Source organism: Crocodylus siamensis, chromosome 5, assembly GCF_052110815.1.
Source record: "Crocodylus siamensis isolate JL-2025a chromosome 5, ASM5211081v1, whole genome shotgun sequence".
Lineage (NCBI taxonomy): Eukaryota > Metazoa > Chordata > Crocodylia > Crocodylidae > Crocodylus > Crocodylus siamensis.
The window spans coordinates 137,291,697-137,317,253 of record NC_143399.1 but is presented as its reverse complement, the minus strand read 5'-3'; the positions used below and the strand labels follow the sequence as shown (position 1 = coordinate 137,317,253).

General features: G+C 45.5%; 1 protein-coding gene across 1 annotated transcript in view; it reads right to left on the bottom strand.

Annotated features, from left to right (window-relative positions):
• TRIM71 (tripartite motif containing 71) overlaps positions 1 to 17,355 on the bottom strand; it is a 73,591-nt gene extending 56,236 nt beyond the window's left edge. Inside the window, exon 1 of the mRNA XM_090046453.1 lies at positions 16,324 to 17,355. Coding sequence (XP_089902579.1) covers positions 16,324 to 17,226 — 903 coding nt within the window. The 5' untranslated portion in view covers positions 17,227 to 17,355. The remainder of the gene's footprint in view (positions 1 to 16,323) is intronic.
• Positions 17,356 to 25,557: the final 8,202 nt, after the last annotated feature.

Below are 25,557 nucleotides of genomic sequence, written 5' to 3'. Positions count from 1 at the left end.
CCCTGCTCCAGGCACAGAGGTGATGAACCCAGCACAGCTGTTTGTAGCCAGCCCGGGCTCTGGGCAGCGGAAGCAAGCCCTGCCCACATCATCTGCTCCAAGGTGCACCTGCACACGCCAGTGCAGAGATGGTGCTGGAGCCTCCCGGCTGCAGCCGCCCCAGCTCTGGGAAACAGCTGCCAGCCAGGATCCTGGGCTGCTCCCAACAGGCAGCTAGGATGGCTGCTCCAAGCAGGGCTTGCAGCAGCCCAGGCTCTGGCACCTACCCAGAGCTGGGGTAGCTGCTGGCAGCCACAGAGCCCAGGCTGGGGGCCAGGGGCAGCAGTGCATCCTGTCATGTCCCCCTTGCCCTTGTTTTTTCTGCCATGCCGGCACTCTGGCCAAAAAACATTGCCCACTCCTGCTCTAGACGAACACATATGAACATATGAAAAGAAGATAGGCAGGACAACCTACCGTGAAAGGCAGTTCAATTGTGAGTGAGATGTTAAGGAGCATTTTAAAAGTGGGATAACTCCAATATATTAAGTATTCTCTCGCACCTTCTTCAGAAAAACCAGCCACCAATTCCTTGAAGTGACTTCAAATAAGAGTTTTTCATATAAAAGCTGCATTACTTACTTTTCCTTTGGGAGACAGGGAAACACCCAGTTCCCAAGCAATTTAATTTTGCTTCAAGCTGATCACCATTCACAAAATAAAAGAACCAGAATTTCAAAAGGTATTTTATGTGGATGCTAATGTGGCATTAACTTCATCTTCGCTACAGAAAATCTTGGAATTGGTAGTACAAAGATGAAATGGTCTGTTTTAGCAGATACCAACACCTAAGACCCATACACACAGTCCACTCCCCATTCTCCAAGCAAACACTTTACCTTGGATGCATCAGCAGCCCTTTCTCCAGGAAGGGAGAAAGGGCTGCTCATACAGTCACAGAAGAGGAAAAAAAAAAAAAGATAGGAAGTGATAATATACAAGTTAGAAAAAAAAAAAAGAAAACATATCATCATGAAGGTGATACAACCAATTAATTAAAAGCCACATTGAAACAATCAGGGTTGGCAGTATGAAACCCTAACAAAGGAAGCCTATTCCTTCATTTATTGACAACAGCCACCATAGCTCTATCCTATGGCCTCAAATGAAAGTCAGAAAACTAGTATTAGTACATGGATATTCATCCCATTTTTTGATAGCACTGGCCCAAAAATATGCCCTCCAAAAGCCTTCTGGTGTCTCCGATTTACAAAACAGTTATGTTGCACTGAATGCCAGATCTATTATGTTAGAAGACCCGTTTCATGTTTTTCTCTCTTCTAGCGAAAGCAGGAAAAACCTAAAATAAAACAAAAAGACAACAACCCACCTCATGTCTGCTATCTATTCACCCTTGCAAGTCAGTTAGTGGTTTAAATATGCACTTAACATGACAACCATTTCTGGCCTTTTGCCCTAGGATAAACTGTTTTATACTAGTATTCTTTTTATCCTAGGATATTGCAAAAGTGCATCTGAACTTATCCCAGGATTGCACCATTGAATCAATAGCAGAGAAGCAATGATGCATTCAGACACTCACTAAAACCCGATTAGAAGGACAGTCAATTTGGAATATTTCATTTCTGGGACAAAAACACAAACATAGCTTGTCCCAGGACAAATACAATATTTGTTCCTACCTTTAGTTTTGTGCACACTACTCTTCGGCAAACAGTTTTGCCCCAGTGCTACAAGCTACTAGGTAGCAAGCACCACTATCAAGTATTTCAATGACTAGTCATAAGTCATACTAGTGCACTGAACCATAGTTTCATAGTTAGTAGGGTCAGAAGGGACAGGAGCAGATCATCAAGTCTGACCCCTTGCCATGGCAGGAAAGAGTACTGGTATCAGAAGAACCCAGCAAGGTGATTGTCTAGCCTTGTCTTAAAGACCCCTGAGGTACGAGCCAGCACCACTTCGCTTGGAAGATGGTTCCAGATCCTAGCTGCCTTGACAGTGAAGTAGCACCTCCTGATGTCTAATCTGAAATTTACCTTCTGCCAGCTTGTGACCGTTATTTCTAGTCACTCCTGGCAGTGCTCACGGGAACAGGGACTCCCCCAGTGCCTGCTGGTCCCCTCTGACTAGTTTGTAAACAGCCACTAGATCCCCCCTCAGCCTTCTCTTGTGGAGGCTGAACAGGTTCAGATCCCTTAGTCTCTCTGCATAGGGTCTGCCCTGCTGCCCCCTGATCATGCAAGTAGCCCTCCTCTGGACCCTCTCCATGCTGTCCACATCCCTCCTGAAGTGTGGTGCCCAGAACTGGACGCAGTACTCCAGCTGCAGCCTGACAAGTGCCGCATAGAGGGGGAGGATCACCTTCCTGGACCTGATGGAGATACATCTATGGATACATGACAAGGTATGGTTGGCCTTCCTGACTGCATCCCCACACTGCCAGCCCATGTTCATCTTGGTATCAATGACTCCAACATCCTTTTCTGCCTCTGCCCCGATGAGAAGGGAGTTCCCCAACCTGTAGGTATGGTGCTTGTTCTTCCTCTCCAGGTGCATCACCTTGCACTTGTCGGTGTTGAATCCCATCCTATTCTCATCTGCCCACCCCTGTAAACTGTCTAGGTCCAATTGTAGCCTATTCCTCCCTTCTAGCATTCCCACATCCCCCCACATCTTAGCATCACCAGCAAATTTGAACAGGGTGCTTTTTACCCCCTCATCCAAATTACTGATGAAGATGTTGAACAGTGCGGGCCCAAGGACCAAGCCCTGGGGGACCCCACTGCCCACATCCCTCCAGGTCAAAAGTGACCCATCCACACTCTCTGGGTGCGGCCCTCCAGCCAGTTGGCGACCTACTTGACTGTGTAGATGTCGACACCACAGCCCCCCAGTTTCTTAATGAGAATGGGGTGAGACACAGTGTCGAAGGCCTTCCTAAAGTCCAGAAAGACTACATCCACTGCTACCCCTGCATCCAAGGATTTGGTGACATGGTCGTAGAAGGCCACCAGGTTGGTCTGACACGACCTGCCTCTAATGAACCCTCTTAGTTGCCTCTAAGCATGATCTCCCCTGCTGGCCCCTCGTGGACAAGTGCCAACATAATTCTCTCAAAAAGCTTACCCAAGATCAGGGTAAAACTAACTGGCCTATAGTTTCCCAGGTCCTCCTTCCTCCCTTTTTTGAAGAGGGGAACCACACTGGCCCTCTTCCAGTCCTCTGGCACCACACCAGAGCATCACCATACTGCAAGACAACCTTGACATGGTAGCAAAAATGTATTTTAAAAAGGTTTTTAAACCCAAAAGCTTGCCAAAAAGAATTTTTCCAACTATTTAAAGTTGGTTTAATAAAAGATATCAGATTCACCCAAAGAACCTTGTCTGCCTATATCCGTAGACGACCATGGCTACAACCTACACCCCTTTAAGCTTTCAAGAAAGGTTTAGGCTGCTGGGGGACACAGCTTGACACTTTGCAGTTAAGCCCATGGAAGAGTGAGAGATCCTGAAAAAACAAACAAGCAAATGAAACAATAGCCTCTGAGGTTAAGCCCGTCACTAGAAAAAAAAATAAAATAAAAAAATCCAAGGACATACATCAGGGGTGGGCAAAATGTGGCCTGCGGGCCACATCTGGCCCACAAGGCCATTCTATCCGACCTGTGAGGCCCCTAAAAAGGAGTTGGAAAATGAATATTTCTCTGCCCTCAGTTCCTGTCAAAAGTGACAGGAATCAAGGGCAGTAGGACCCAGGGGAAGCCCAGTGGACTCCAAAAGCAGCCAGGCCTGCCCAGCTCCACCCCCCAGCTAGAAGCCCCAGCCAGGGTTTGTGGGCTGGGAGCATGTGGCTTGCTGAAGCATAGAAAGCTCAGGCAGGGGTGTGTGTGTGGGGGGGGGGGGGGGGGGGGGGGACCCTGGGCAGGGAAGGAGTGCAGGGGTGGGAGAAAGCGGCTCCTCCCCACCCATGCCCAGTGCCCTGCACTGCAGTTGCTTGCAGCCTAGTCCCATGCAGGCTGCAAGTGCCTGCAGTGCAAGGCACCAGGCATGGGGGGGGGCACTTCTCTCCTGTGCTCAGTTTTTCCCTGGGCTCCTTCCTTGTGCAGAGAAAAGTGGCCCCTTGCCTGCCCCATGGCCAGCGCCCCATGCTACAGTTGCTTGCAGCCTGCATGGGGCTGCCTGTGCCTGCTCCGGACAGCCCTACATGGGCTGCAAGCACCTGCAATGTGGGGTGCTGGCCATGGGGCAGGTGAGGTGACTTTTCCACACACTCAGCACCAGCTTCTTCCCTGCTGGTGAGCAGGGAGTCGGGGCTGTGCACTGACCCCTGCCTGTACCGCAGGGCTGGGGTCACTGGGTGTGAGCAGGCACGGAGCCAGTGGGAAGACAGGGCCTACACTAGTGCCCCAGGGCCAGGGCCCCACTTGGTGCCCTGGGGCCAGGGCCCCACTTGGTGCCCTGGGGCCAGGGCCAGCGGGGCCCAGAGCAGGGTGGCAGGAGCGTGGGGTCCCAGCTGGCAGGGGCTCTATGGAGTCAGGCCAGCTCCCCACTCCCTGCTGGTACAGCCCAGCCCAGCTCCACGGACCCTTGCCAAGCCTGTGCCCTGTTTTGGGCCCCACTGGTGCTGGCCCCGAGACATTTGGTCCCAAAATATTGGAACACTGGGCCCAAGATGGTGACCAGGGGAGTGGGGCACCTGTCAAGGGGTGAGGCTACCCATGCAGCCCTCCACAGCCTTCCAAAACTGGGTAAGCGGCCCACTGCTCAAAATAATGGCCCACCCTTGACATATATGAACAAAAAACCCCATACTAACAGATGGAAAACCTCTGACAGTTTCTGAAATTCAACAGCATCTCTGGCCATTGTTTTCTAATAGCACCAGCTCCATCATCCAACAGCCATGTGACAAAGTGAGAATTTCATAGATATTAGGAGCTGGAAGGGACCTTGTGAGATCATCAAGTCCAGCCCCCACTCCCCCCTCCCCCTCCCCCCCAGCAGGAAAATCAGCTGGGATCAAGTGATCCCAGCAAGAAACCTATCCAGACTTAAAAAAGAAAAAGAGAGAGAGTCCAGAGTAGGTGCTTGCACCACCTCTGGGGCAAGTTTTCCCCCCCCCTCCCCCTCTTCCTCCCCCCAGACCCTGGACACTCACACAGTAAAGAACTTTTTTCTTATGTCTAGTCCAAATCAGCCTTCCTGGAGTTCATGGCCTTTAGACCTTGTTATCCCTTGGGAATGTCTCATTTGAAGATCATGCATGGCAGTCTCATCTCAATTATGACAGAAAAACTAAAACCATTTAGATTTAGAATCACAGCACTTCCATAGCGTTCGATGGCAGTAGTTTTCTGGGTGGAGCAGATCCCTAATGCACCAGTTACCACAATGTTAAAAAGATGCCAAATTATTTAAGGTTGAGACTGGCACACCTTTTTTTTGTATTCTTTCTTTTAGAAAATGGTTCTCATGCACAGCTAAACTAAAGAACTGTAGACTTAAATTGCTGCATCTCTCTAGCAAAGAGCACACACTCTCCCCGTGACCCTAAGGTACAGATGAATATTGTATTGCTCCACTCCACGAAGAGAGGACTGCTATTCTGACAACTTCCCGAGGCATATTGCGCCTGAAGACTCAAGTCTCATTAGCAACCAGAGGCCTGCTTTTTGCTACCATAGCCATACTGGTTACTAGTATAGATGCAATTTTACCAGCAAAAATGCTCTTAAGTAAGTATACTTTATTCCTTCTGAGAAGCTATTTAAACTGCATCTCTACTAAGGGATTTGCCAGTATAGAACTATTTGCAAGTCTTAAATTGGCACAAATTCAGAAGATTTGTATTTATCTTCCAATAAAGTCTGGAACAAATTTTCAGCTGTTACTAGAAGGGCACAACATTTTCCTGTAGGCAGTCAAGCAGCCTAAGGCAGAGTATGCATAAACTCACTTTAGGACTAAACCTCACCTGCACTCAATGGTGTACACCATACTGTCAGGCAGAAAGGGATGTTAGAAAGAATTGAGAGCAATGAAAAGGATTAGAAGCCCAGGAAATTTGATTTATGAGGAAAGGTTGAAAGAACTAAAATTATTTAACCTGGAGAAGAGAAGACGTGCAGTGGGGAGATTTGATAACACTCTTCAAATATTCAAAGGCTAGTTATAACAGGGGCAGGCAATTATTTTGGGCAGAGGGTCGCTTACTGAGTTTCAGCGAGCCATCAAGGAGAGGCAGCTCAGGGCAGATTAATATTAAGTTTTCTAAATTTTTAGAGGCCCTGCGGGCCGGATAAAATGGCTTGGCAGGCCACATCTGCCCCCCCGGGCTGCGTTTTGCTCACCCATAAGTTAGAAGTAGGATGGCAGCAGACTAATCTCTGTGGCTGCAGGGGACAGAACAATATTAAATCAGCTCAAATTACATCAAGGGAATAAAAAAGGTTGGGTATTAGGAAACCACCATCATAGCGAGAGTTTTAAGCACTGGAACAGACTAGAGAGGTTATAAAAGCCTCCAAGGATGGGGATTTCAACAGCAGGTCAAGCAAACATTAGTCTAGATAGTCAGGGATGGTGGTGCCTTGGGCCAGGGGCTGAATTAAAGTGACTTCCTGAGGTCTCTTCCAGCCCTACTTTGTTTCTAAAGTACCTCAGAGTCACAACCCTTGTCAAGATATCCCAAGTATTTAAATAAATACACCCCTATCTGAATCCATTACAAATACCTGCACTTCTTTAGACACTAGAGGTGCATCAATACATTGGTCAAAAAAGTCTCACTTTTGTTCTCATCAGAAATCAGCCATATCAGGCTGATAATTTAGCCAATAAATGGCCTGTGCATGCACACAGTGCACCACAGGTGGCAAGGAACACATCCTGGCAGCTTGGAGAGCCATCTCCAGCTGGTAAGTCTGTGGTAGAAGGGGAAAGAAAGATCAAGGCCCCCCATGGTGATGGTGCCTAGGGAAGAGACAAGCACTGCCCAGGGCAAGGTGGGTGGGTGTTGCCCAAAGCCACAGCTCATCCAGGGGGCATTGTCTTACATCTTGTCCATCTAGGCCAAAAACAGTACTGCCACTTCCCCCTGCTGCTAAAAATCATAAACTCCATGGAATAGGTCAGAGCCAGGCCACAACCCTCCCCTGGTATAGCCAGATCAGTACCAGATCACACCCACTTCCCTCTTCATGGCTGGATTGGGGCATGGCTGCTCCCACTCCTCCTGGACTGATTCAGGGCCAAGCCCCCCTTCTCTTCCATAACTCCCCCTGCTGGCCACACCTACTTCCCTCTGGGCCAGGTTGGAGCCCAGTCACAGCCTCTTTCCCCCAGAAGGTAGGACCATGCCCCTTCACCCCTGCGCATCTGGTTCTGGCCAGGTCATGTCCACTCCAGGGATGTCCCCCTCCCCACTCTGGTGCCAGATAGGGCCCCACCATATCCATTCCAGGTGCTGGATTGCCACTGTACCCAGCCCATGGAGAGGATAGGCACAGCCTGTCCAGCCTGCCAGCCAAGAAGGTTGGGCACCACTGAGCTACAACTTTTTCCTGGGTCACAGATCAAAAAAGTTAACCAAGTTCCACTGGGAAAACATGTTAGTTAAACTGCCATTAGAGCCTGAACACACACACAAATTTCTTTTTAGATGCTTGTTTTGGCTGAACTACAATTGTTGATGACACTCAAGTTCTGTTTTTGACAAGGATGGTCACATTTATTCTGCATACACAAAATCCTCAGCTTTAACCACTCTTCAGTTCTTGAGTGAAACAAAAAGAAAGCAGGACATCTGAGGTTTAATATAACAACCAGAACTAAATGAGAAAAGTTTATACTTAAAAGCCCAGTTGAGCTAAAAACGTAACCCTGTCAACTCTTATAAATTAAATAGTGATCTGACTCTGGAAGAGAAGTCTGGATGAAGATGCAGAAGAGAGGGCAAACATAATTCTACTCCTGCAAGCTTTTGAAAAAAAGAAAAATGTGGTTTAGACAAGAGCCCATAGGACACAGGATCACTTTTACTAGTCATCCCTATGAAATAAACATAAGGAGGAAAGAAGCACATGAAGAGCTGTAACTCAGTCTGTTGCACAGGAAGAGCCCTGGGGAACAAGGAAAAGTGTGCATTTTGGAGACCGAGGAGGAAAGTTTAGTTACTGGCCCATGTAATTTGGGTCTGGACTTAAGACTGGAACTCACCTTCTGGGTTAATGTTCTTACATTAAGAATGACGATTTTGGTTTTTAAACTCACTGAATATAGAACAGGTTTAAAAGAAATATTTGAAAAGGCTAAGCTACTGAGTTCAAAATGGGTTGTGCAGCAGTGTCAAACTGTGACCTGCACCAGTAACTCTCTGGTCTTGCATCTTGTCTATCTAGGCCAGGTACAGACATTACACTTTTACCAGTGTAAGTGTGATCAGAAGCTGGTCTATACTTGTAACAGAATAGAAGTTTGGTACACAAAGACTATGCTTGTAACAGAACAGAAGATGGGCTTTAAAAATGTGGTGAAACCCAGTCTAAAATTTGCGCCTCCCCTCACCTCCCAAGGGTGAATGTGTGTTCTCTGTCTGCTACCCAATCCAAAGTATGCCACTTACAGAAAACTACATACCTTAGATCAATTCTCCCTTGGGCTTTTTGAATGTCTGTACCTAGTTTACAGTTTGTATTGCAGCCCATCAGTTCTGGGGTATTTCTTACATACACCTTACTTCTTTGCTTAAAAAGAAAAGTCATTCTTTAATCAGGATTTCATACAAACTGGGATTGGAACAAAAGGCGAATCAAGAAGGCAAGCAATATAGAACGGCAAGATGGAGACAAAATTCCCTTACCCTGAAGGTATAAGAAAATAGGATCCAAGTCAACAAAGTCAGGGGATGCATATTTGTACTGTTCTTTTCAACCCGAAGTTCTCTCTTGTAGGGAGTTTGTTTGTATATGAGCTAATGACAGATTAAGGGGGTGGGGGGTAAAGAGACCCAAGTCCCCTAAAACCATGAGATTTGCACAGCCTTGGTGTTGTTAAGGAGAGGCAAGTTTCTAGTAGACACAAAACAGCAAGTTATACATGTACATACAACAGAAATATCTTCCTTTGTGTTCGAGACATCCTTAGCAATTTCTGAACCTTTGCCCACAGACTTGTGCTACACTAAAAGTTGCTAGCTTCTTTACAAAAGAGAGAGACCATATACGCATTACCCCAATTACCAAAATTTTAGGGGTTCAGGTTTCTACACATCTTGCCTCAGCAGAAACTGTTTGAAGTCATGCTTATTTGGGTTAATTAGTAGTGTTGTCAGAATTTACTGACACCAGAATAATAGAAGATCTTCTATTTGTTTACCCAAAAATGTTGGGAATGTTTGGGAAACAGACTGCATGGTGCCTGCTATCATAACAAGCAAAGCCAGCTTCTCACAAAAAAATACCTTGTAAAAAGTAGCAACCTCAATAGGATGATATTGAAGAGAAAGAGGACAAATCTGCCTTTGACCCAGATTCATTTGAAGTAATCTTATAAGAGTCTGGGACTTTTATGAAAGAATTAATGAGCAACTCAGCCATCCAACCTATGCTCATCTTATGGGGGAGGATGGAGGATAGACAAGTTCTTGGTGTAGTACCGGAGCACCACTTTCTCTCAAAACTATGTTGTACAATTGTGCAAGCTTTCCTTTAAAATGAGAAAGGGATTGTTGTTACTTTAAGCATATATGTACTGGGCACAAGGGAAAGAAGAGACTGCAAAGTGATCCAATTTATTAAAGTTTAGGCTAATGTATTTATTAAGCAGCTAAGAGAGATGGTATACTGGTCTCAGCCTAGCCCTAATGGCCTGTAGCCTTGTCACATAAGCAGTTTTTGTTGATGGCTAAGGTCTTAAGAGCGAGTTTGGAGAACCACACAGAAAAGGTAATTTCCAAATCTTAAGTCAGAGCGCCTTCAATACCCATGTGGTCTTTTACTGAGGATGAAACACCATCTTTTGCAAAGAAAAAAAAAAAAAAAAAAAAAAAAAGTGAGACTCCTTGATTAGCCTTCAAGCAGAAGCGCCTTTTTTTTTTTTAAAAATTGTGGTTTTAGTTACTACCCTAAATTAAGATTTCACGTGTCCTGCTTTTCAGAAGTGTGGGACACCTAGCTGCTCCCAATGATTTTAAACATCACAACCATTTAATTTTAGAAGCCATCATGCACAGCTACATACATTTGGAGTCAAAAACATTCCTCCAGATTAGATTATCTTGCCATTAAATTTCTACTGGATTGGAGTAAGGTGGCAACTGCAGTACTCAGAATGAGTTGTAGGGTTACATTATGAATGCTTTGTGCCCAAAAGCTTGTAGTTGAAAAAATTTTTTTAGCTTTTATTAATTAGACCAACAAGGTTTTTGCAATTATCCTCTACTACACATCTCAATTGCCAGAACCCAGTACATACACACGTATACCCACCTGCCCTACAGCATTATGCAGATAGGAACAGCTATTAAACATTTTCATTAAAAATTTTTCTGGTAGCCTCCAAACTATATGGCAATCTATTTTGGAACAAAACTTAAAAATTTTATTTTTTATTCATTTATTTACAATGTTTAGCTATTCTTTTAGCATGTGGCAAGAAACTGACCTATACAACATAACACTGTGCCAAGGAAAGGTTAGGTGGGACTCCCATTAGAAGATATGGGGCAGTGGTGACCAACCTTCTTGGCAGGCATTACACAAGCTAAGCCCTGCCCCACTCTGATCCCTACCTGCAGAGCTATACCTGATAAAGTTTGCACCATGGGGGGCCGGAAGGGAGGAAGGGGGAAGCTTGATCCCCGGGCTGCATGGAGCAGGACTGGACAGGATGCAAGAGGTATTGCTACCATGAGCCAGATTAACCCTTCTCTGACCCCGCAACTGCCTGTTTTATAGGGCAAAGATCCAAATCCCTGATTTTGGCAACAGCTGCAGTGCTTGGGAAGGGTTCACCCTGGCTCTTGGTAGTGACTCCCAACATCTCTCACAGCAGAGTCCTGCCTCAGTTTCACTATGTGGCTAGAGACTGGAGCTCCCTCGCTTCACTGAGTACCACAGGGCAGCTGTCCATGCCATTTGTGGCACACGTGCCACAGGAAAAAAAAAGTCACCTGAGTTTTAGGTGGCCAATTTAAAAGCGCACCAAAAAAAAAAGAAAATCAGACTTCCTTCCTTCAACCCACATCATTCTCCCCCAACCTTCCCCCCACAAAACTCTGGAAGAGTGGGAAGGAAAAGAGAGGGACCAAAGTGACCATTTTAAAAATAACCAGGAAAGTGTGCTATTGTTCAATTACAGCACACACATACACAAAGTTACACTTGCTTCCAGTGACAGATGGCATACTCAATGTTAATTCTCAATCCAAATCTATTTGAAAGAATTAGCTTTAAAAGTTGGCATCTTAGACACATAGCAGCTCACAAAAGACACCTCTCATGGATCCAGAGGGACAGCCTTCCATCTTCAGCTCCCTCTGTGCAAAAATGAAGTTTATTTCTTATCTATGGGGACTTACTATCTTGTACTATCTATACTTTTCCCAGAGCCTGCCCATGGGAATTTACTCCCAAAAGCTTGCAGAAAAAGGACAGTTATCTTTATTAGACCAACTCCGAAATTGCAAAAGTATCATTTTTGAACCAAGAGTTCTAATTTTTTTTGTATGACCTCTATGGCTCCTCACACTTATCTTGCCTACATAACCATCTGACTGCTTCTCTGCAACTGCCCTGCTAGAATTATCATGCTTGTCCCAAGATGATAAAACAGCCTATTACCTATTGTATTATGTTACATTTTTCCCCACTTCCTACACCAATACAATTGGCAACTGAAGAGCATTGGGTCTGTGCTAACCCTCCCATCCTTGCTGCCATTATAAATGGAATTGCCATTCTAGTGACTGAAGAAGCTGCATACGTGGAGAAAACCCCACTCTACTGTAGAGACTCTAAGAAATGGTAAGCTGTTGTTGCACAAAATGAAACAGTAACATCAGAATTGTTCAAGCTCCAAGTATTTATGTTCATGACTTGGAGACAAGAAGCAGCACTGGTATAAGCCAGTGTTCCTTTTCAGATTTACAAAACTTTTATTGCCAGCACTTATGCAGAAAGAGGGAGGGAGGGAGGGAGGGAGGGAGCAAGCAAGCAAGCGAGCAAGCAAGCAAGCACGCACGCACACTTCAGATAGTGGGAGCCCCTGCTGAGGACTTTTCATATAATCAGCGGGCATGTTTGATACTGTTATTGGAGAGAGACTACCTCACAATGCTTTCCAAAGTAAGGCTTCTTAGAGTAAAGTCATTTTTTTTTAAAAGGAAGACATCACTCAGTGATGCCATTATATTCAATCTTTACCATTAAAATAATGCCCCAAAAACTAATATTTCTAAGATCTTAAGCTTGATATGTAGTGATCAAGCCCCAACCAAACAAGGACATTTCAACTAGTATGGAGTTCTCACAGCAGTTTTCTGTTGTGTAAAAGTAAGTCTCAGGACTGTTTACAAGGCAACACATTCGACTTAAAAAACTAAGAGGCAAAGGGTCAGTGACTGCCTCAATTTCATTCAGAACATCCATGTCAGGGATAAAACAAAAATCTAGGGTTGGTATTTATTGCCATGGACCAGAACAACATTGTATATACTTCTGTTTTGTTCCCCCCCCACCCCAAAGAAAGTAGATACTTCATACTGAAAGCAGTGTTTACAATGCCATCTTATTTAGATTTTGCCAGTATGATTATAGCCACTCCCCCCTTCCCAAACTCACTGAGCATCAGTAACAACGTGCATGACTACTACTTTACAACACTGATTCTTAACCAAGGTGCTACTGGCTTGAGATCTTTGTCAAGAAGAACGGACAGTGGTTTGCACACTAAACAGTGCTGAATGACTTGCACAGTAAACCCAGAGATGTCAAAAGGGAATCCGTAATAATCACACACACACACACTCTACCTGTTGGTCTTTCCAAGTTCTTGACAACAAAAGTATTGTTCAATTGCTTTTCCTATAGGTCAAAAGCACAGTGAAAAACTAAGAGCTGGCACTGACCCCCAAGGGGTGCCTTCAGTCTAAAAAGGTCAAGAACCATTACTTTCCAATATACTGTAGTTATGTAATTTTCTGTAAATCAACACTACAGATCAGACAGAAATCCAACCAACTTATCTACAGAAATGTTTACAAACAGCCAGCATAAATCATGAAGAACCTACAGAACAACTAACAACTTTAATCCTGTTGTAATTTAGAGTTTGCACTACCAGAGTCTGTGCATTTTAAGTCTGCTTCCCCTCCTCTCCCACCTCCATTCTCCAACCCCAAGTCCTCTGTTTGCATCTGCTGTGACAAAGACCCTACTAGCATCAATACTTTGGGTTTTCTTTAGTAGGTTGATGGAACAAAGTTTGAAACTTGAGACACCTTCCTTTCAGTGTCAAAAATGCATGAGTAGCCACCCATATTTTCCTTATTATTTAAAAATCACTGACAATATTTTAGAGCACAGTCTCTCAAACACTTTGTTGGAACGTTCCACTTTGTTAATCAGAAAACTAACCATTCACATGAATTTATGTTTAGAACATTACTTAAAATATTCTCTTGGACAACTGTTTTCCCCCATTAGAGGATTTTAAAATGGGAGCTATTTTTAAGAACAAATGTTTAACAAACCAGTAATAATTCTCACCATCTCCATGTCACTTCCCAATATAGCAAAATTTTGGTGTCATACATCTTTCGTGACAGGGATTAACAGCACAACGAGTTCTTGATTTATCTGGTTCCCACAGAATGAGCAGAATGTTTCTTCCAAAGGTTAGTTTAAGTACTTAAACTAAATTTACTGATCAAGCATTGCATATCTAAAAGTTAATACAGCACCAATACCAAAGGAACTAGTCAGTGGTTCATTAAGTAAATACCAGAACACACATTTATAGAAGTTCCTCATGTGTCCCATTCCCCCCTGGATTATTTTTTTGCCAAGAAATCTCCATGAAGCAACTCCAGAGGTTCTTAACTGCTTTTTCCACTGACAGGTAGGAGGAAAAAAAACAGAGTTACACACACACACACCTGACTGTTCTATGAAAAAGCCCTGCAACCCACAAAGGTAATTTCATTGGAAGTTGATATTCTCTGGAAGGACACAGTATATTAAAGTTCCCTGGACTATTTTAGCATCAAGTCCAAGAAAAAGAAAAAAAGCTTAAAATATAGCATTTGATGCTGAATATGTTTTAACTATTTCAAAGACTAAATCATCCTCCATTTGGTTCTAGATTTAAAGACCAATGATTATGTCTAACATTTTCACTAGTAGGTAGAGAAGTATTTAGAAAGGACTAGAAGCTCTGCGGGCAATCCAACAAGGAGAATTGCTCATTTCCTCCCCAATCGCCAAACATCAAACATCTTTCTAGAATAGTCTTTCTAAACGCATGCGTCTTCTTCCCCGTTTCTACGGTATTGAACTGCTAAAGTAACAAATCACAGTTAAGTTGGTCCTCTTAATTGAAACTAAGGCTTCCTAAAGTTCATTCACATTTTTTCTTAATAGGAAAAACTAAATTTTTGTTCAAATGCCCTTGGAATTCGTCTTCATTCAGTTAGTCTTTAGACAAGGATCGGTCTCTCTTAAGGTGGTACAGGATCAAGCAAAAAAAAAAGAGCTAAATGGAAAAAAGGGGAGCAAAATCTTCCTTAACAATTAAGTTACTGGAAAATTCCACCGAGATGCCACACTACATTCCACGGAAGGAAGAACAAAGCATGCTGTTTTCCAGTTTTTAAAAGTCAAAATTCAGTCCAAATCACTACATCACTGTATTAGGTTTGGAATAGGCCTAGACATTTTATCTGCATGTTCCAGATACTGCACCTTCATTTATAAAACCTAGAGAGAATTTAAGAGGTGCTACATTATAGAAATGTAACAGTTTATTCAAACTGGATTAAATGAGAGCATTTTGATATTGCCAAACTATGTAGATCTGTATTGCAAGAACATAGTTAACATACTAACCAAGAGCATAAAAAATAAAAACACAGTTAACAGAAAATGAAACATCATTACCTCCCTGAAAGTTAGATTTTCCCACTTCACCACATTCACCCCCTCCTGACACGCTAGTTTCCTGTTTCTTCAATTGCATTATTGCTATCACTAACGCAACACGAACACCTTGTAGATGCCACCTTTGTATTTTTTTTTTTTTATGAGTTCCTTCAAGCTCAGGGAAAGAGATTTCTTGCAATCAATTTTGCCATATTTTAAGTGTTGAGAGCCTGAATATTACTTGCATTCAAAAGGGAGAAACAAACCAAACCAAGACAAAACAATCCTTCTCCCCTCCAAGAAAGGGGCAGCTTAAAATAGACTTCTAAGACTTGGTTTCTAAGGGGGGGGGGGAAATGATGGGGGAATGCGCATGTGAAATGCTCCCATATCCCCTCAACTCAGCTTACAATAGGAGGTTTTCACAAAGAGGTTTTCAAGTTGGTGGGGGCAGGGGTGGGGCTTAAATTGCTAATGTGACCCAAATGCAAAACTTCAAAGCACATTATGTAGGAACAGTAATAAATAGGAATAGTAATAATAATTTTGCATGTAGCTCAAGAGCTCTACAAGAATGGCCACAGGTCACATCTGTTGTGGTGCCCTGTCCTCACATGCTTTCCTACCACACAACAAACAAACAAAAAGAAGATAGGCCGGGAGGTCCCTTCTCTGGAAGCAAGCAAGGGAACCGGGAAAGCTTTGAATGAAGGAAAGACCTGCCCAGATGCAGAAGCCAGTTGTATGCCCTGTGTTGTAACAAGGCCACATTTTTAAGCCAGCGGCTGATCTAATTGTTCTGAGCCAGTGACATTGAAGGGGGGAAGGCGGGGGGGAAGGGGAAGGGGAGTGCTCTGATGGGGACTAAAACATCTCCATCTGTGACTAAAGGGGAAGCCCAGAGGCACCACGCAGCAAGGCCCTTCCAGCTGAGGCATTTGGGAAAAGAAGCATCCCAGGGAGCAAAGTCAAACTGGAGGTTTTGGGGAGGGAAACAGTTCAGGCTTTTGAGAACAGGAGGTTAAGGGGGAGGGAACCACAGCTCATGGCACAAGAAGGAGGAGAAGCCTCGAAACTGAAGTCCCCCGCCCCAACCTGCCTTACCTGGCTCTTTTGGGTCCCAGGCCCGGGGGTGGGGGGCAGGGCACAGGCCAGCAAGGAGGGAGGGGTCAAGAGCTCACCTCGTCGTCGTGGTGCTGGCAGTAGCTGGCGCGCTCGGGGAAGACGGAGAGGATGCTGTAGGGCGCAGCGGGGTAGGGCGGGCTGAGGCCGAGCTGGGCGGCGCCGGCGGGGCCGGGGCCGGGCCCGGGCGCGGGGGCCGCGAAGCGCTCGATGAAGTGGTCCTTGGTGAGGCGGACGCGCTGGTGGGCGCGCACGCAGTTGTCGCACAGGTGCTCCTGGCAGTCCAGGCAGCGGGCGCTGGCCGCGTTGCCCTCGTCGCACGAGCTGCAGCGCGGCTCCCCCTGGCGGCTGTGCGGCCGGCGCAGCAGCAGCGGCCCCGACGGCGCCGCCCCGCCGCCCGCGCTGGACGACGAGGACGAGGAGGACGAGGACGAGGGCGGCGGGGCGGCCGCCGAGGCGGCAGGCGCGGGCGCGGCGCGGTGCGGCGGGCGGTGGTGCCGGTTGTTGCCGCCCGGACCCGGCCCCTGCCCCGGTCCCGACCCCGCGGCGCCGGCCCGCCCGTTCTTGTGCTCCTCGGCGGCCGCCGCCACCACCACCACATCCAGCAGGTTGCTGAGGAGGAAGTTGGAAGAGGGCAGCGCGTCCATGCCCGACGGCTCCGAGATCACCACCTTCTGGTCGCAGACGGGGCAGCGCAGCTTCAGCGCCTCCCCGCCGCCCGCGCCCGCGCCCGCGCCCCGCTGCGCCTCCAGGCACTGGCGGCAGAAGGCGTGCAGGCAGGGCAGCACGTGCAGCCGCCGCGACGGGGCGCCCCCGCCCCCGCCCCCGCCCGACGAGGAGGAGGAGGAGCCGCCGCCGCCGTGCGAGGAGGAGGAGGAGGAGGAGGAGCTGGACGAGGCCGAGCCGCACGCCTCCTTGCACAGCGGGCACACCGGGAAGTCCGCCTCGCCGAAGGAAGCCATGGGGGGGCGGGACGCGACGGGACGGGACGGGACGGGCTGGGCTGAGCCGGCCGCTACCTGCGGGCCCCGGCGCCTCGCATGGGAGGGCTCAGCGCAGCGGGGCCGGGCCGGCTCCCGCCGCCCCCCTCCGACGCCGGCTTCGCCACCGCATGGTGGAGGCAGTGGGCGCCTGAAGCACGCAGGGACCCGGCTGTGGGGGCCGGGCCGGGCCGGGGGCGCCTCCGGGCGCTGCTCCGCACGCGGCTGCTCCGCTTGGCTCCTAGCCGCGCCGGCGGGGGGCGGCGGGCGAGCGGCTGGGCCGGGCGGCGGAGCGGCGGCAGGTCCCCGCCGGCCGGCCTGAATTATTCATGGAGGTGTATTATGTCCGCTCGCACAGATGAGCGCCGCCGCCGGTCCCGCGCCCCCTCCTCCTTCTCCTGCTCGGCCCGAGCCCCCGGGATCACATTTCCTTTGTCATCTCGCCGGGTGCCGGCGCGCGGCTGCGGAGGGGGGCGAGAAGCGATAATAATCAAGGGAAAAAAAAAAAAAAGCGGCGGCGAGCGCAGTCCAAAAATAAGAGCCGCTTCTTCACCTCACTGCTCCCCCCCCCGCCCCCCCAGCAAGTGGCCAGCACCGGGTTACAATTAGCGGCAATGACTCACTGAGGCGGCGGGAGCCCGCGCCGCGCGGGACTGCAGCGGAGCCATCGCGCGGGGGAGCTGCCGGCGGCCCCTCCCGGCCGGGGGCTCCTCCAGCTGCGCTCCTGCCCCGGCTCGGCCTCGCCGCTCCGCGCTCTCCGCCCGCCCGCTCTTGAGAGTGGTCGGAGTTCGGGATCCTTTTAATCTCCGAAGGAGCGCGCTCACTTCCGCCTGGGCGCCGGGGGGAGGCTGAGGGGCGGGGGTGGGGGGCTGAAGGCAAACAGGAAACATTAACCCTCTGGCTCCTCGCTCGCTGCCTCCTCGAGAGCCGGAGGTTCCTGAATCTTCTAGTATTCCGCCTCCCCGGGCTGTGGGAGGGCTGCTTATCTTTCACGTTGCCACCGCTTTGTTTCTCAGCCCCTGAGCCTCGCTTGTCCCCCCTCACCTCCAGATCCGTTGGACAGAAGCGCAGCCTGCTTCGTTTTAGGCTCCCCCCCCCCCAGCAGCTTGGTATGAAAAATTGTCCCTTTTCCCAGTTTTTAACAACTGTCTGTCACACTTCTTTTTTCTTTTTCAAAAAAGAGCATCCCTTGAATTGAAGAGGAGGTTGGACACATGACAGCTCTCAATCGGGCACTTTTGTAATGTCTTGGTGAATTATTCGTTTTTTTAAAGTTGACGGCTGTAGAGTTTGCATTCAAATGTTGTCCCTGCTTGGTTTTATATCAGAAAAAATAAAAAGATTTTAAGGGCCATTGCTGGGCAGGGAACAGAAACTTCCTTTCAAAGCTCATGAAGCAAAGAATAAGTAGTAAATAAGTGGTGGAAAAGCAGTGTTCAGGTTGCCAAAAATCAAACCCCTTTTTGATCTTTTTAACTACCAAATATTTTGTGTTAATCCAACATGGGGAATCCAGGCTGCTCCAAAAGTTAAGGTTTGTTCACACCACCACATTGACTGTCCTCTGGCTTATCAGTTAAATAAAGAATGATACTTGAAGATTTGCAATTGGAAAGGAGGACGGGAAATAGGGAAGAGGTCAACAAATTATGAAAATAGGATAGAAGTTAGAAACCAAACAAAAAAAGCAAACCCCAAAGCAGCAAAGATGCAGCAAAGCATCTCCTTAACATTTTCATCTCTAATACAAATGCCAAACAAAGGGGTGTGAAATAAATGTCAAGTAAGTAGAAGATAGCAACATAATTGGGCAAAATGGTAAAAAGGAAAGCAGGCTAAAAAAAGCAACAACCACAGAGAGTGTCTCCTGCCCATTCAGGCCTTGGTCCTACACACACTCCTCATGCCCATGCTTAGGTTGCATGTTTAGCATTAAGCACATATTTACATTTTTGCAGAACATGAGACTTTATTTGCTGCTGCAACATGACCTGAAAGTGAAGAGCCCTTTTGCCTGCAGTTTCCTTGAATAGAGAGGGACTCCCCAAGAGCATCAAGCTCCACACATGCACACCAAAATGCAGGCATGGGCTGCTCCTGTGCATTAAAGCAGGCAAAGCCATGAATGTTTACAGAATCATGTTCCTAGAGCATATGATGTCCTCAGGGCATGGACTTACATATCTGTATGGTGTATTTAGCATGTCTCTATGTGTTGCATAGCTTATGCTATGTAAACCACTCTCTAAGGTACCTAAGTGAACGTTGCAAAAAAAATTCTGTTTTACATTTGATTTTCCTATCCTGGTGTTTGGTTTGGTTTGCCCCAAGGAATAAATGGAAGGATACAAATAGCTAATACTGGCTTGTGCTCTGTGGGTTGCTCAGATAAGAGTCTCCCCCAACACTATCTCTATGCACAGCTCGCATTCCCACCTTCCACGATGCAAGTGTTTGGTTTGCTCAACTAACAAACATGGACAAAGGAATTCTTCCCTTGCATACCAACAGGGTAGCTGGTGCTACACAAGTAGAGTGTAAGGCTCCTTGACCCTTGAAAGATTCAATGCATCTTGCTCCAAAGCTTCTAAACCTCACAGCTTATAGCCAGCTCCTGTATGTTCAGCAGCAGAAATGCATGTAAGCAAAGAGCTATATAGCCACAGAAACTCTTTATACTACACACATCACCTTCATACCTGAGCACCTACTTTTATTTTCTAAACTAAGGATCTCTCTTTCCTCCCTTTGAATGTTGGAGAAAGCTTCTTATGTTGATGAAGGGTGGCTTTTGTATCTTACTTAAGAAAAAGAAACAGGTAAAACTAAACTGGATCAATTTGCTTTGCATTTACTTTTAAAAGTGGTGAGATCCATGCTCCACTATTAAGTACTTGAGCTTCCCAATGTACTTCATCTATCTTTAACTGCATGGTTAATAGCATAATGGATTTTTCTACTGGGTATGCTTAGCCTCACATTTTTAAATCAGCATAATTTTGTTAAATTAAAAACTATTCTGCCTCCTAAATGTAGTAAAACCTCTACTGTTCATTGTCTGATCTTGCGAACGTGGATGTGTCTAACTGCATAATAGTAGGTACAACATGGGAACCTTCAATGTGAGAGGGCAGTTAATTTTTCCCTGGGTAACTAATACTTCATATCTTCCTTTTTTAATAATTACAACAACGTATATTCCAATTGTCAAACCATGATTGCCTTTTCTCAAATAAATTACAATTACCTCCGTTATTATCTGCAGGTGTTTTCTGAATTTTGGAGTTTGATGCAAAATGTTTTTATTATTTTCTTTTGCAGGTCTTTTTTTCTTCCCTGAAGTATAAATTAAAATGCCATTCCTACTGCTAGTCTCAGACTATGAGTCAGAGCTGGGACTGTGTAATAATTTATTTTGAATCCAATTACACCTTATAATAACCTAACTTCAAGGAGAATGGCCCAGCTCTTTAAAGGTATTTAGGAGAATCATAAGGTGGCCAAATCCTTTAAGGATCTGGGTCAGTATCCCTTTCATTGAAAATCTGTATTGGACAACAGCAATAGTCCATTAGCACAGACTGCCATGGCTCAGTATGACACTTACACCTTGAATATAGTCTCACAAACATTTGGAGCCATTGCAAAAGGGGAACATTTCAAAAAAGGCAGCAGCTGTTATGCTGTAATTGTTACATTTGAACAAGCCAGGAACTATGCAAAGATAGCAAAACTGCTCCAAATCTAACACCGCTTCATCCAGTGTGAAAAGTTGGAGCATTTTTTTTCTCCACAGCTTCTCTGCATGTAACAATTGGAACGTGACAGCTGCTGCCCTTTTGCAACATTCCCCTTTTGAAATGGCTCTAAACGTACATGTGTCCATACCCCTTGTTCCTCCTTCAAGGCAGCGGAGAATTGTACCTTAGGCCTGGAAAGCAACTGCACTTAAGCCATTTGTTAGCATCTGCCTCAAATTAATGGAGCATGCTTTTCTCAATACATGTGCAGGGGCTTATCTTTATTAATGGTGTTATGGAAAAGCTATGTTCTGACACTGCAGTGTCCCAGCAAAATTAAAAAAGCAAAAGCCGTGCACCTGGACCCGGTGATTAAAAGCTTAATCAAAACTGAGGAAAAACTCAAGATTGGTTGTTGCAGATGTTGTGGTATTTGATTATAATTTTATAGGTGAACACTGACAGAAAGCTTTTACTCCTCAAACCTTAGGTAAAGAGCTCCAGTGACTCAGTTTTTACACTGTTATACTAGGCCAATTCTTTGTCAGTGGTAAGACAGTGTGTGGTGTTGAAGTATTAAAACCCTGTGAATGGTGGTTGCCATCTGATTCATTTAGTCTTTAGATGTGCACTGGCAGGCGTCAGCATATAGATCTGATTTTTTTCTGCTTTGCCTCTGGAGACCCAGAAACTTTTATCCTGCAGAAGATAAGTTTGCAGGCATAAAAGCTGCCATTGTAGTTCACTGTTCTAGCATGGTACTGTCTAGGTTCTTCCAAAGACACAAACAAAACCAGAGCCTCTTCTTGTTGAATAAGTTTATTATGAAACAGAGTACTCTCAATCCTCCCTGTTGTGACATCCTTAAGAATGCCCCTAAGTCAGGTTGCTGCCCCTGACTCATTATCCACATAATATTGCAGATGGGGAACAGACAACAGTGTTTATTGTTGCCTTCATTGCTTTAGCAAGTGGATTATATCCAAAATAACTCTTTATTTGCCACACGTATTGGCACGAGGCTGAAGTTGGCATAATCTTTTTTTTTCATGATATATTGCAAAATAAGTTCAAGATGGGAATAATATTTTTGTGATCCAGAACAGCATGATCAAAGCTATACAATACACAAGGCCATGAGAAATGTGTCATCTCCTCTTGGCTTGCAAACAGTCTAAACACTCTGCTGCACTATCTTAGTTCAGCGGTTTGCATTCTTCTTTCTGTCTCTGATTTTGAGCTCTGCTTCCTACAATTTCTAAAAGATGTCCTAGATACCAAGTTTACTGTGCCAGCTAAGAAACCCCTCTTCTGCACACTGACTCTTGCTTAGTCAGACACTTGTCAATAGATTCATTAGCAAGTACAGTCATAACACTTCTTACATCTATTTCTGAGTTCCTATCCTGAGATAAAAGGCAAAGGAAGTGGAAGATCTGCCCAAATGGTATAATTCCACGACATGGCCAGATACTGTCTACACAGCACATTCTCTCCCATCAAGACAATGATCTTTGTGAAAATTAATTTGCCTGTTTTCACCCTTTGTACCCTTTAGGACCCTCATCAGTGGCCTTCAGAGAGGTTGTATCAATGTGGTTCCTGCATAAATCATGCTTGGCTGGATGCAAAGGGACCAGTGCATAGGTATTACAGGGCCTTCCTGCAGATGGCTGCTGACATCTCTAGCAGTCTCTTAGAAGCAATTGGTGTGAGGGATCAGCTCACCTACCCCAATCCTTTAGAAGGAAACTCTGTTCCCCCAAGAAAGTGTAAGGCATTTAAATTAAAACAATCCACTGAGTTTCTGTCACCTGCATGCAAGTAGCCTGCAGTGTTGTGGCCACTGGTTTGTAATTTGAGTCACTCTCAACACTGCTCATGCCATTTTGGCCACCTTTTTACTCTGCTACAATTTTGTGTAAGTGGGAGAGAACTTCCAGATTTGTAATGCTGCAGCTATTTCATCATTTATTTCCTTCAAATCTATTGGCTGAGTATCATGCAATGCTGATTGCTTATGATAGTTCAATTTCACCAGGACTTTTCCCTGATACCTTGGTCCCTGAGAGTGCAATTTTCTCTTCTACACTATCACAGATCCCTGTGATGTCACCTGCTATCCAGCTCAACTTCCTGTTAAACTGAAAGCCTGCACTGGCTTTTACTACAGCTAATGGCATTGTAACCATTAACCCTTCAGACTGAAGTTGGGAGTAAGAGCTGTGTGACACTCCTTAAATGTTAACCCTGACTCTGCTACTGATTTGCCTTGCACAAGTCACTTAGCCCATCACTATTTTTCAACGTTCATGTCTAAAGTGAAGTAATGTGTTAATTCAAGTTTAAATTAGATGTGCTTGCAAGTGGCTTGATTTTCAGATGTTAAATGTGCTCAGCTCCTGTTCACAAAACATGCAGTAGTTTATAAAACACATACCAAGTTGCTATTGGGATAATACCGAAAAGTTCTTGAGCTCATCTACAGACAAACTTCGTCCCCTAAAGATCACATTGTCCATTCAATGAACATCAAATTCACCACATACAAAACTTTCTTTTTTATAGCCATCAGCCCACCTTTCAGGTCCCTCAAGGAAGTTCTAGAATAGTGAATTTTTGCAACATGTCCTGAAAATTAAGATATTCAGCTTTTGGCAGCCAGAAGTGGAGAACAGACTCCAGTTTTGAGAACTTATCACTGAAAATGTTTTTTGGCCAGCACCCTTTGTATCTAACTGTGTGCACATTAACAGCAGAAGAGGAAGATGGCAACTCTCAGGAGCTTGCAACTGCTGTTCTTCTACATCAAGTTTATTTTGACTGTACAGTTATCTTGGGTTAACACTCAAGCATTGTCCTACCTTGATGTTTGTCCACACACAAAAAGTTCCTTAAACTAGATTCTGGGCATGCTCTTTACTCTTATGGGCAGGCCCAACAGTGAGGAGGCACAGCTCCTAATACATCCACTCCATTGCACAGATTCAGGCTAATTTAACTTAGGTGTTGCTCCAGTGCCTTCCCACAATTCTTTCTGTTTGCCCAGAGAGAGCAGACTAACACTCTCACAACCCACTGCCAAATGGTGCAGATCACATTAATGCAGTGCTAACAACCATGGGATATGCCCAGAGAAGTTGTATTCTCACACATGAGTGAGTGAGACCAATATAGACACAAGGACCTGAATGCTATTTCACAACATAGCTATTCTCATTGGAGGCAAGTCAACTCAAGGGGAGTACTTGAAGTACAGAACTGTTAACCTCAGTTAACTGCAATGAGGACATACCTGTAGAGCAGTGGTTCCCCAAGCTGTGGCATGGGTACCACCAGTGGTAGGCAGACAACCTGTCAGTGGTACGCATTAACAGATTGATTATAATTATTTTATATGAAAAAAATTTGCTGGTCATACTTAAGGTTGAACTGAAAAATTTGCTGGTGGTACTTAAGGTTGTATCATTTTAAATTGGTGGTGCGCAATCTGTCAGAGTTTGGGAACTGCTGCTTTAGAGCAATCTGTTATCAGGACCCAAGGCTTTAGGACTTTACAGATCAAAAACAATGCCTTAAACCTCACCTGGAAGTTAGTACAGGCTACTTTCCACAGCATGCTCCTTAATGTGAAATATTTCTTAAGAAACTAAGAGCCATTTGCTAGATTTGTTGAAGTTTGTAGTGGTCTCAAGTATTTATCGTTATTATTGGGCTTCCTGGAGGAGAAGCCTTGGGAATGGATGAGGAGAAACATTCTACTGTTCCTTCTTTTTTTTTTTTCTCCCTGTGAATCTTCTTCAGACTCCTGTCTTGCGGGAGGGCATAGCCAGAGGTATTCATATACTCAAAGAAAATGCAGGTGTTTCCAGCCTGGAGAGCTAGGGCTTTCCCAAAGTTTTCTGGGGACTGGGTGCAGTTCCCTAAGATGAAGGCTGCAGGTCCTCTCCTGTTGCTTGACAGTTTAATTCCTGGGACTTGATTGAGTGGAGGGAGTTTCTATGGCACAGGGAATTTCAGTGGAACAGTCTTGGGCTTCCCTGACACCTATGCTCATTTCCAGTGGGCTTCCCTTTATAAATGTACTGCATGTTTAGAATTGTAGCCTATTATTGTAGATTGTGCCATACCAAACTCCCCTGATGATGGCAGGGTCAGATCTTAATCAGCATAAATTGAAGTGAAAGATTTGTGAGACAGTTCATGCACATTTACAGGGAAGATATTAAACAACTCTTTGTAGTGTTTCTAAATTCTGTGCACAGAAATATAGCAAAATGATTGGTATAAAACCATTCTGCATTTCAACTCTGAAATACCTTGATTTTGCCTGATGTTGGAAAAGACAAGGGGAAACTTTCTGGAAACATGGGGAACTCTAAAAATAACCTCATGGGAAAAGGAAAATTAAAAGCAGAACAGCCAAAATGTTCCTTAGTGGGAAAGAACTACCTGATCAAAATTCTCAATTTCCAACTGGGAAAACATTAATTGCTCCCTCTAAGCTGTGTGATGTGCATGGCTGCACAGGTGCGCTCATGCTGTGCTGCCAGGTGCACCTGTGCAGCCGCAC